The sequence below is a fragment of the Adiantum capillus-veneris genome, chromosome 29 (genome assembly GCF_014529385.1).
Source record: "Adiantum capillus-veneris isolate H3 chromosome 29, ASM1452938v2, whole genome shotgun sequence".
Lineage (NCBI taxonomy): Eukaryota > Viridiplantae > Streptophyta > Polypodiopsida > Polypodiales > Pteridaceae > Adiantum > Adiantum capillus-veneris.
In genome coordinates, this window is record NC_140959.1 from 103634906 (window position 1) to 103647393 (window position 12488).

General features: G+C 46.7%; 1 protein-coding gene across 1 annotated transcript; it reads left to right on the forward strand.

The window, feature by feature from the left end:
• The first annotated feature begins 9272 nt into the window (after positions 1-9272).
• On the forward strand, positions 9273-11635 carry LOC147419686 (linamarin synthase 2-like). Its single transcript, XM_086505552.1, has 2 exons — positions 9273-10078; positions 10342-11635. Exons 1-2 carry the CDS (start codon positions 9364-9366, stop codon positions 11304-11306), a joined length of 1680 nt encoding a protein of 559 aa, XP_086361678.1. The 5' UTR covers positions 9273-9363; the 3' UTR covers positions 11307-11635.
• Positions 11636-12488: the final 853 nt, after the last annotated feature.

Consider the following 12488-nt stretch of genomic DNA (forward strand, 5'->3'; position numbering starts at 1 on the left):
TAGGCCACGATTCTATAAATATGAGCCTCTGAAAAGTTTAAGATTTTGTATATGAGATTTTTGTTAGACTTCTCAAAAACTTCAATTAAATACCATAACAAAGCTTATATTTGTTAAGATTTAGAAGAAATCATATGTGAATTGTAAGAAACAATATGAAACTTTATATGAGCATTTAAAAGAATTAGGAATGTAAAGTCAAGCCAGTAGGCGTCCCAATTTTAGTTTGGGGTGAATTAAAACGAATGTCACTAGATGTTGTTGAGGCTTTGAGGGAAAAGAGGGGTTGGGGGGGGGGGACGTGGTGGAGAGAGAGAGAGAGAGAAGAAGAAGAAGAGAATTTAAACGTCGTGGGAAATATCCGATGAGAAGAGTTAGTCAAGGCCTGTTATGAGAGAGAGAGAGAGGTTGCGTCAGTGCAGTATTCGCAGAAGCAGAGACGCGACAGGCTGTTGATAGGAACTGTTCAGAGGTAGGGTTGGCCGCCCAGGAGTGGATAGCTTGGGAGGCTTGCTGATGGGCTGAAGGAGTGACAGGAGTAGGAGGCACGCGAACGAGCTTGTTCGGGAAAGGGGGAAAAGCAAGGCGAATCTGCTTGGAGTCCACCTTATGCCGCCATGGGAGACTCTATTTTTGAGAGGCAGAAGAGCAGACCAATGCGAGCATGTGTGTGTGTGTGTGTGTGCGTGCGCACGGGCAGGGCGCAGAGGGAGGATTGATGGAGGAGAGAGGAGAGAGAGGGGCGGGCGGATCTGGGGAGATTCCAGTTAATAGTGCGTGTAGACCGAGTAAGCCATAGTAATGCTGTGATAAAAACAAATCTCAATGAATTTGTTTTTAAAAAGCTAGCTTAGATTGATGTGCTCTTTTCATTGGTGTGCGTTGTCATTTTGTTTTCTCATTTGTTCTATGAGTGAAGCGGACCAAAAAGAAGTGGAATAGTATTGGCCGGCTGGTCACACCAGTGTATCTATACTATTATAAAACAGGGAGGGATCCCCCCCCCACCACATGGCGTGAGCTCCTTCATCCGGTCAGTGTGCCATGCACCTCCGATGAGACAATGGATTGAGCATCCGTGCATGAGAGAGAGAGAGAGAGAGAGAGAGAGAGAGAGAGAGAGAGAGAGCATACGCACATGCGCTTAGGCAGTCGATGGAAGGGGATGGTCTCTTGGCCTCCATCGACCGTAGTTTCACGCACATGCACAACTTGAACCGCTGAAAGCCTTGAAGTCGAGATGGTGGGAGTGAACATCCAAGAACACCAATTAAATAAATACCATAACAAGGCTTATATTTGCTAAGATTTAGAAGAAATTATTTGTGAATTGTAAGAAACAATATGAAACTTCACATGAGCATTCTAAAAGAATTAGGAATGCAAAGTCAAGCCATAGTAATGCTCTGATAAAAACAAAGCTCAATGAATCTATACTAATAGATAAAGGGGGAGGGAATTCCGGTTCCCCCCCCCCCCCCGTGACACGCGGCAATCCCTGCTTGCTCAGGCGAGTGAGCCTTGCAATCCGGTGTCACAAGCGACACACACACACACACACACACACACACACACACACAGACAGTGTGTTTAAAATGCAAGGGTCGGTTTGTGTACAGACAGACTCAGGGAGCCCCTCTTCAATTGCTTCGACAGATTTTTGAAACAAGTTCAAACGGCTACCCCACTTCTGTTGGACCCTCAGCTACTACTAGCGGGCTATGGCCACTGGGCAAGGTGATACTTGGAGCAGTGGGTAATGGATTCCTCCAGTTTAGGCTAGGCGAGGACAGTGCAGGGGTCACCAACGATCACAGAGGTCTTGCTCACCCATCACACACATGAAGAAGGTACTTCAGCAACTCAACACTCTCTATGTGTGAGTGTGTGTGTGTGTGTGTGTGTGTGTGTGTGTGTGTGTGTGTGTGTGTGTGTGTGTGTGAGAGAGAGAGAGAGAGAGAGAGAGAGAGAGAGAGAGAGAATGGGGGCTGGCAAAATCTAAATTAGTTGGGAAGGGAGTAAGCGTGGAAATGGGCAGAAGATAGTAAAGAGACAAGCATTATGCAGAGGAGGATGCACTACCAGTGATTGGGCAATGTGGGCTTGCTCACCCATCTCATACACAGAGGAGCTCTTCAACAACTTAACTCTCTCTCTCTCTCTCTCTCTCTCTCTCTCTCTCTCTCTCTCTCATAGAATGGGGAATGCTAAGCTTGGAAATGGGCAGAGGATAGTAAGAAAGATGAGCACTCTTGAAAGTCACATTCAAAAGCCGGAGAGCTATGTGTTTGTCAGTTGGATCCCTGCTCAATAGCAATCGACTTGCATGTCCAAGGGTTTTTTCCACTCGGTGCATCAATCACAATAGTAAACTAGACATCAACAACAATAGCTCGACATAGCTACATTTGTCTTACTTAGGCTGCTATATCTGCGGTATAGGATGCACTACCAGTGGTTGGGCAGCATGGGCAGAGCAATATGCAGTGCAACAAACAGACATGGAGCTAGCAGTGCAAAGAGAGAGAGAGAGAGAGAGAGAGAGAGAGAGAGAGAGAGAGAGGTTGGTGTATGTTCGCAAATTGCGTGTGTGTCCGTGTGGGAGAGAGAGAGAGAGAGAGAGAGAGAGAGAGAGAGAGAGAGAGAGAGAGAGAGAGAGAGAGAGAGAGAGAGAGAGAGAGAGAGAGAGAGAGAGAGGGAGGGCATCTCTCGAGATGCAATGTTGTCTCAAGCTGGAGTGCATTGGTTGTAGGATATGTCCAACAACGACAGGTCAGGAAGAGAGATCTGTTTTTAGCAGATGCAAAGAGAGGGCATCTCTCCAAAGCCAATCAGGTACCTGAAGGCGTGTGGCATTACACAAGATGCTCATATTGGCAAAAGAATTCATGATGATATTATTAGTCAATGGTTGTTGAAAGAAAATTTCGTGCTTGGGACTACCTTGGTCGACATGTATGCCTAATGTGGTGCACTACATAAAGCACAAAAAGTACTTTAGGAGCTTCCTGTCTCTTGAAATGCACTGATTGTGGGATCTATACTAGCTATAATGGGGGGACTCGGGAGGGATTCCAGCCCCCAGCTATATGTCATTACATGCTTGCTCAAGTGAGTGACCACGCCACAGTTTGCGTACATGCACTTGCTTTGCATTCTCTCTCTCTCTCTCTCTCTCTCTCTCTCTCTCTCTCTCTCTCTCTCTCTCTCTCTCTCTCTCTCTCTCTCTCTCTCTCTCTCTCTCTCTCTCTCTCTCTCTCTCTCTCATGCAATTGGAGAGATGTCCTCACTCTTCATCTATTGAAAATAGCTCAAAGATTCTTGGCCCTGCTGTTGGACATATCCTGCAATCAATGCACTCTTGCGAGTCCCCATTGCAGTAAAAACCAGTACTCCAGAGCTTCTTGAGCCTATTGTTGGACATATCCTGCAATCAATGCATCCCATGTCCTCCCAAGTCCCCATGAGGCCACGTGATGGAAGCGGATGAATAACAAAGAGGCAAGGTTGGCACCTCTCTCTCTCTCTCTCTCTCTCTCTCTCTCTCTCTCTCTCTCTCTCTCTCTCTCTTCCCCCCCCCTTGAGAAAGCGCAAAAAGCGCCTAAGGAATTGTCAAACAAGAATGTCATCTTGAGTGCATTGATTGTGGCATATTCCCATGAAAGGTGGTCCGAAGCAAGGGCATCCCTCTAGATGCATTTACCTATGCTTGAGGAGCTTCCTATCCGGATTATCGTCCGCTGGTATGCATTGATTGCGGCATATGTCCAAGAGGGGCAAGGCCAAGAAGTTGTGGGTTGTTTTAGTGGATGTGAAGCCCTCCAAATGCAATCACCTATGTTGTTTTTGGGAACGCGCTGGCCGACATCTACGCTTAAGGGAAAAAGTTGTGGGCTGTTTTAGTGGATGTGAAGCCCTCCAAATGCAATCACCTATGTTGTTTTTGGGAATGCGCTGGCCAACATCTACGCTTAAGGGAAAAAGTTTCTTGAGGAGCTATTAGTCTAGAATGTCATCTGTTGGAGTGCATTGATTGTGGGATGTGGCATAGGGAGGAAGTTGTGGGCTGTTTTCAAAACGGATGCGAAGCAAGTGAATGAGAAAGCGCAAAAAGCGCTTAAGGAGCTGTAAGTCAAGAATGTCATCTTCTTGAGTGCTTTGATGGTGGCATATGCCCATGAAAGGCAGGGCAAGGAAGCAGTAGGTTGTTTTCAGCGGGTCTGAAACAAGAGCATCCCTCTAGGTGCAATTACCTATGCTTGAGGAGGTTGCTATCTGGATTATCGTCCATCGCTACGCATTGATTGCGGCATCTGTCCAAGAGGGGCAAGGACAAGAAGTTGTGGGTTGTTTTTTGTGGATGCAAAGCAAGTGTGTTCCTCCAAATGCAATCATGTCTGTTGTTTTTGGGAATGCGTTGGTCAACCTCTATGCTTAAGCGAAAAAGTCGCTTGAGGAGCTTCCAATCTGGAACGTCATATCTTGGAGTGCATCAATTGTGGCATAGTTCCAAGAAGGGCAGGGGGAATGAAGTTGTAGGCTGTTTTAGAACGGATGCGAAGCAAGTGCATGTACGCAAAAGTGGTGTACTTGAGAAAGCGCAAAAAGCTCTTCAGGAATTGTCAGTGAAGATTGTCATCTCCTTGAGTGCATTGATTGTGGCATATGCCCATGAAGGGTAAGGCAAGGAAGCAACGGGTTGTTTTCAGCGGATATGAAGCAATGGCATCCCTTTAGATGCAATTGCCTATGCTTGAGGAGCTTGCTGTCTGGATCATCGTCCGTTGGTACGTATTGATTGCAGAAAATGTCCAAACGGGCAAAGCCGAGAAATTGTGGGCTGTTTTAGTGGATGCAAAGCTCTCCAAATGCAATCACCTATGCTGTTTTTGGGAATCCGTTGGTCAACATCTACACTGAAGGGAACAAGTTGCTTGAGGAGCTTCCAATTTGGAATGTCATCTTTTGTAGTGCATTGATTGTGGGCTGTGGCATAGTTCCAAGAAGGGCACGGGGAGGAAGTTGTGGGCTGTTTTCAAAATGGATGTGAAGCAAGTGCATGAGAAAGTGCAAAAAGCGCTTAAGGAGCTGTCAGTCAAGAATGTCATCTTCTTGAGTGCATTGATTCTGGCATATGCCCATGAAAGGTATCTTCTTGAGTGCATTGATTCTAGCATATGCCCATGAAAGGTAGGGCAAGGAAGCAGTAGGCTGTTTTCAGTGGGTCCAAAGCAAGGGCATCTCTATGGATGCAATTACCTATGCTTCAGGAGCTTAAGGGAAAAAGTTGCTTGAGGAGCTTGCAGTCTGGAAATGTCATATCTTGATTGTGGCATAGTTCCAAGAAGGGCACGGGGAGGAAGTTGTGGGATGTTCTCAAAATGGATGCAAAGCAAGTGCATTTACGTGAAATGTGATGGACTTGAGAAAGCACAACAAGCTCTTTAGGAACTCTTCGTCAAGAATGTCATCTCCTTGAGTGCATTGATTGTGGCATATGTCCATGAAAGGTAGGGCAAGGAAGCAATAGGCTGTTTTCAGTGGGTTCGAAGGAAGGGCATCTCTCTAGATGCAATTACCTATGCTTGAGGAGCTTATCTGTCCGGATCATCGTCCATCTGTACGCATTGATTGCGGCATATGTCCAAGAGGGGCGAGGCCAAGAAGTTGTGGGCTGTTTTTAGCGGATGCAAAGCAAGTGTCCTCCTCCAAATGCATTCACGTATGTTTTTTTGGGGAATTCATTGGTCGACATCTACGCTCAAGGAAAAAACTTTCTTGAGGAGCTTCCAATCTGGAACGACATCTCTGAGAGTGCATTGATCATAGTTCCAAGAAGTGAATGGGGAGGAAGGTGGGATGTTTTTAAAACGGATGCGAAGCAAGTGCATGTACGCGAAATGTGGTGTACTTGAGAAAGCGCAAAAAGTGCTTAAGGAGCTATCAATCAAGAATGTCATCTTCGAGTGCTATGATTGCGACATAAGCCCATGAAAGGTAGGGCAAGGAAGCAGTAGGCTGTTTTGAGTGGGTCTGAAGCAAGGGTCCCTTGGACATAGCTGCAATCAATGCGTATCGACAGAGGATGATCCGGATAGCAAGCTCCTGAGGCATAGGTAATTGCATCCAGAGGGACAAGGCCAAGAAGTTGTGGGCTGTTTTTAGTGGATGCAAAGCAACTGTGTTCCTTCAAATGAAATCATGTATATTGTTTATGGGAATGCATTGGTCGACATCAACACTTAAGGGAAAAAGTTGCTTGAGGAGCTTCCAGTTTGGAACGTCATCTCTTGGAGTGCATTAATGTGGTGTGCTTGGGAAAGCACAAAAAGTACTTAAGGAGGTGTCAATGGAGAATGTCATCTTCTTGAGTGCATTGATTGCGGCATATGCCCATGAAAGATAGGGCAAGGACGCAATAGGCTGTTTTCAACGAGTCCGAAGCAAGGGCATCCCTCTGGATGCAATTACCTATGCTTGAGGAGCTTGCTGTCGAGATCATCGTTTGTCGATACACATTGACTGCGGCATATGTCCAAGAGGGGCAAAGCCAAGCAGTTGTGGGCTGTTTTAGTCCAAGAGGGGCAAGGCCAAGCAATTTTGGGCTGTTTTAGTGGATGCAAAGAAAGCGTGTTCCTCCAAATGCAATCACCTATGTTGTTTTTGGGAATGCATTGGTTGACATCAATGCTTGAGGAGCTTGCAGTCTGGAATGCCATCTCTTGGAGTACATTGATTGTGGGTTTTGGTATAGTTTTAAGAAGGGCTCTGAGGGAGGAAGTTGTGGGTTGTTTCCAAAACAGATGCGAAGCAAGTGCATGTACGGAAAATGTGGTGTACTTGAGAAAAAGAAAAAAGGGTAGGGCAAGGAAGTAGTAGGCTGTTTTTAGCGGGTCCAAAGCAAGGACATCCCTCTGGATGCAATTACCTATGCTTGAGGAGCATGCTGTTCGGATCATCATCCGTCGATACGCATTGAGTGTGACATATGTCCAAGAGGGGCAAGGCCAAGAAGTTGTGGGTTGTTTTTAGTGGACGTGAAGCAAGTGTGTTCCTCCAAATGTAATCACCTATGTTGTTTTTGGGAATGTGTTTGTCGACATCTTCGTATGATTGGGTGCTTCCCTCTTAGTGAGGTGTGGACCTTGGGGTTTTACAGACTATAGATCACGCAAGACGGAGCGAGAGAGAGACACAACCACTTGCGATTGTGTGTGTGTGTGTGTGTGTGTGTGTGTGTGTGTGTGTGTGAGAGAGAGAGAGAGAGAGAGAGAGAGAGAGAGAGAGAGAGAGAGAGAGAGAGAGAGAGAGAGAGAGGAGAGAGAGAGAGAGAGAGAGCCCTTTCCGGCACGATTGGAAGCTTCCTTCTTCGAGAGGTGTAGGCCTTGGTGGTTTACAGATGACCACCTGTACACAGAAATCCAAGATGCAGTGTGTGTGTGTGTGTGTGTGTGTGTGTGTGTGTGTGTGTGTGAGAGAGAGAGAGAGAGAGAGAGAGAGAGAGAGAGAGAGAGAGAGAGAGTGGGAGATATTATGAGGTTTGGAGCCTGCAACAAAGGCCTTGAAAATTGTGTACAACGGATTCTCGCAGCTGCAACCATCCCCCAACTTTCCAAATAGCTCCGTTCTCTCTCTCTCTCTCTCTCTCTCTCTCTCTCTCTCTCTCTCTCTCTCTCTCTCTCTCTCTCTCTCTCTCTCTCTCTCTCCCCCTCCTTATCGATGTCCAGTCTGACCACCTGATTGGCAGCCCGCATCAGAGTCGGTGCTCGAAAGATACAAAGGTTTAATGTGACGATTCCACCTGCAGCTAGCCAGTGTTTGGGAAAAACCATTACTAATGTGCTTTATTAGGTTACTCTAGCCGACTACACATGCAGATCTGTAACCTTTTCTAAAGTTTGTTGTGATGCCTGCTCATCTGAATGCCACGTATGTAGTCTAAAGAAATCAGTGATCTCCCTTTGTGAGTGTCGCCTACTGTCTGGTCTCCTCGAGAGGCTCTCCGTACGTCTGCGAAACTCCAATAAAAACAGCCCAAGGCATCTTTGATCCTATTATCTCATAACTTTGGCCAGTGGTCCAAAACCCTCTCTGAATAGGCAGTGGAAGCGTATGGAGGGGCCATGCCACCGCCGAAGGCGGCGCCGTTTTACTAGTTCGTTTTAAAAAAGCTAGCTTAGATGATGTGCTCTTTTCATTGGTGTGCCTTGTCATTTTGTTTTTCTCATTGTTCTATGAGCGAAGCGGACCAAAAAGAAGTGGAATAGTACTAGCCGGTTGGTCACACTAACGTATCTATGCTATTATAAAACGGGGAGGGATCCCCCCCCCCCGCCCCCCCCCCCCCCCCCCCCCCCCCACACCACATGGCGTGAGCTCTTTCATCCAGTCAGTGTGCCATGCACCTCCGATGAGACAATGGACTGAGCACTCGCGTGCGAAAGAGAGAGATAGCATGTGCACATGCGCCTAGGCAACCGATGGAAGGGGGATGGTCTCTTGGCCTCCATCGACAGTAGTTTCACACACATGCACAACTTGAACCACCGAAAGTGTCAGAGTCGAGATGGCGGGAGTGAAAGTCCACAAAATCAGAAAATTTATGTGGTCGATATGTAAGTTTCCATTGCAAACGGTAGGCTATCGTTGTCAAACGATACATATAGAGCAGGGACGTTCCGATAGCAACGGTGGGGAACACGGTGAAGGGTGTACAAGGGTGTGCAGACGTGTTGGTGGGCCTGGAGTGCTTTTTCACCGGAACTAGATCATTACATTGTGCATGTGCGTACCCAAAACCAAAAAGAAAGAGAGAGAGAGAGGCGAACGGCCAAGTATGTATATAAGAGAATCTGAATACGGAAAATTAATCTTGGGGATAAAAACTAATCATTGGATATGATGTTTAGGTTTTGCTACGAATCTGATCGTTTAAATCAACGACCAAGATCAAATGATGTGAGTCATTTCATTGGGATTGACTATTTCATCAAGGTTGGTGCACCCACAATGAAACTGTGCAAAGTTGGTGGTGAAGGCACCCAAGGAGTCAAGGTCCTTCCGAGTCTGGGACCTTGATCGGCTCAAAAAGGCTACGTCATTGCGTATGCGTGTTTTACGGTGCGTGACATGTGCCTGCCACGGTGCCACCTGACACAGAGAGAGAGAGAGAGAGAGAGAGACACGCTTCAAGCACCTCTCAGACAAGGCACAAAAAAGTACGAAAATATGAGAGAGACAGAGAGAGAGGGAGAAGAGAGAGCAGAGAGATTATGTGAGCCGAATTTGAACGTCCTGCCGAGATGACGGATTCTTCTGGGTGGCTATCCGCTCTCTGCGAGCTCCTTTTCACTCTTTCCCCGCATGGTGGCTGAAGCCCACAAAAGCTCCACAGGACCGATCCATGCCCTATTATTAGCACACCCAAGCAACACACACACACACAGACCCACACACACACAGAGTTACACGATCTTGTTGGGTCTCTCTCTCTCTCTCTCTCTCTCTCTCTCACACACACACACACACACACACACACACAACTGTCTCTTGCAAGCTAGCATGAGCTCCAATGGCACCTCAAAGCAGCAGCCCCACGCTCTCATGTTCCCTTACCCAGCACCGGGTCACATAAACCCCATGATGCAGCTCGCCAAGCGCCTGATAGATGAGGGTTTCTTCATCACATTTCTCAACACCGACTACAACCATCAGAAGATGTTTGGAAAACAGGCCCCAGAGGTGGCTAAAGCGCCCAACTTGCGCTTTGAGCATCTACCGGACGGGCTGCCTGATGGGCACAACCGTTTCAATGAGAAGCCAAGCGGATTGACAGAGTTTACGGCAGCTATTTTGGCTTTGCCGGGCCCGGTCGCAAAGCTGGTGCGGCACATCGCGAACAGTAATGACTCCCCTCCCTTGACCTGCATTATTTCTGATGCCTTCTGCTCTTGGATGCAAGATGTAGCTGACCAGTTTCAAATCCCTCGTGTCTCCCTCTGGACTACGCCTGTGCATGCCAACATGGCCTACATGTTTCAATCAACTCTTCAATCGCTCGGCCTCATCCCTGTCAAAGGTTTACTCCTAACCTTCCTCACACTAATCGTTTATGATGGTGCTACTCTGTTGATTTTGAGTTAAGTTTCATGTGCTTTGTGTGTGTGTATGTATGTTGCGGGCGGGGGGGGGGGGGGGGGGGGGGATTACTTGGCTTCTGGCACGGGCACTGTTTGACACCATCTTCGCATATCGTCTTCACAGCTACCGTTATGGCATGACAGTTTTGATTGAGTACTTTTATTCTTGATTTGGCTTTCATTATGTTTATTTTCCTAGCAGATCAAAGCAAGCTACAGGAGATGGTGGATTGCATTCCGGGTGTTGTACCAATGAAATTGGAGGACTACATTTCATTTTTCTTGGTCGATTCTTCAGCAGATTTTCAGTTTCAATGGCATTTGCGGTTGTGTATGACTCGGCCACTTGAGGCAGCTTGGAATTTGGGTAACAATTTTGAAGAGCTGGAGCAAGAGTCATGTGCTGCATTCAGGAAAGAGGTCCCTGATTTTGTATCTATTGGCCCCTTGCTTCCGACAGACGTCCTACGCGGCAATCCACATAATGCGGCATCGACTGGCATCATCAGCCTGTGGCCTGAAGATACAACATGCAATGAATGGCTCTCACAACATAAGAAGGCATCTGTTATCTACATTTCCTTTGGAAGCATTGCCAACATGTCTGAGGAAGAGATGGGAGAGCTTATCCAGGGCCTTGAAGAGAGTGGAGCACCTTTTCTTTGGGCGATCCGCCCCGATCAAAGTGGTGCTGCTCTTTTGCGGTTGCGGGAAAGGCTAGATTCAGAGGCAGTGCAAGGGAAACTGAGCCGACAAGCACTGCTTGTTGCGTGGGCGCCCCAACTTGCTGTCCTCACACATCCATCTGTTGGCCTCTTTTTGTCTCATTGTGGATGGAATTCTGTCATAGAGAGTGTTGCTGGAGGTGTGCCCATTTTGGCAAAGCCTGGCGGGTTTGCAGAACAAAGAATGAATGCACATTACATTGCGGATGTGTGGAAGATTGGGCGCCGATTGCCGAATGGGGCGAGAGCGAGTGACATAAAATTGCTGATAAGTTCATTACTGGGAGATTTTGGGGAAGCTGCAAGCATGCAGGGGCACCTGTCTGCGCTACGGCAGATTGCATTGGATGCTGTTTCGCCAGGAGGCTCGTCCAATTCCAACCTCAAAAAGTTCATAGATGACATGTACAAGCGTGCAGCTAGCTTATCCAGGCCTGGTTGATAAGACCATGTTGCTCTCTTGCTCTCTCTCGCAAAGGCAATCGATCACACTCGTTTTGATAGGTTACCATAACTTGTACCGCAAAGGATTGATACTTCCTTTTGATCCCAATGATACTTATTGTAAGTACTAAGGACTCACCGTTTGCTTCTATAAGTTTGTTGTCTAAGTGATCCAAAGGAGCTAGCTTTGTTGGTTGAGTGCTCTTCCCCTGATCAGGATCATGGGTTCATAAGGACGTTTGCTTTGGCATGGGATTTCTCCGATCGGAACAAAAAAGTTTGGGAAAATTACCAAAATACCCCTCTAATTTGTGGAAATTCCCAAAATACCCTTGTATCTATTTTGGTTGGATTGTTCGAGGTTTTTTAATTTTATTCCTTTTTGATAATTGAGATCCGTTTTTACAGTTTCTGAACGCAGAAGCCACCACGTGGCACTATATTTAAATTTAAAAAAAAAACATTGCTGCCATGAAAAGCTCTATCCAAGTGAGAATAAAATTAAAAAAGCATTCTGCGTTGCTCTCAACAGCAATTCGATCTTCTCCACAAGCAGTTCGCAGGTTTGTCTCTGGCCATTGTTTGAGAGAGAGAGAGAGAGAAAGTTATGAAGCTAGTAGCATCTTTTGACCCTCCTTTCAACCAAAGCCATCATCGCAGCACGTTACAATTTCCCGCATACATACTCACAGGAGTAATTGCTACAGGAGGTTGCGACTTCTTTCTAGCTAGTACTACAGGAAGATGACAAGCATTTCTAGACGTGGGTTTACAGATTACCCTTCTTTTTCCATGCTTTTCTTCTAAATAAAGCAAACTCCGCCTGAAAAGTTGCCAAGTGATTAAAATAAAAAAAGCACCCTGCGTTGCTCAATTGCTCTCAGAATTCTCCACAAGCAGTTTGGAGGTTCCCGGAGGCAGCTCGGAGTGTCTATAGGTTCGTCTCTAGCCACTCTTTGCAAGTGCATGCAAGAGCGAGAGAGAGAGAGAGAGAGAGAGAGAGAGAGAGAGAGAGTAGGCTATCACACAGCTAGTAGGCGATGATGGATTTGCTCGCGCATGAGCTTTAATGGAACCATCAAACGCGGACCCTACTGCCTTCTCATCCTTTGATCTATGGTTCTGGAAGTGGCAACTCCATCTTATATATTGGTGTTGGAAGTAGCAACGCCCAGCTAGT

Bases quoted from the DNA above. Each gene is read 5' to 3' on its own strand.
- LOC147419686 (XM_086505552.1), top strand. From the start codon at position 9,364: ATGGTGGCTGAAGCCCACAAAAGCTCCACAGGACCGATCCATGCCCTA. The intron at 10,079-10,341 runs GTTTACTCCTAA...TTTTCCTAGCAG, and splicing joins CGGCCTCATCCCTGTCAAAG to ATCAAAGCAAGCTACAGGAG.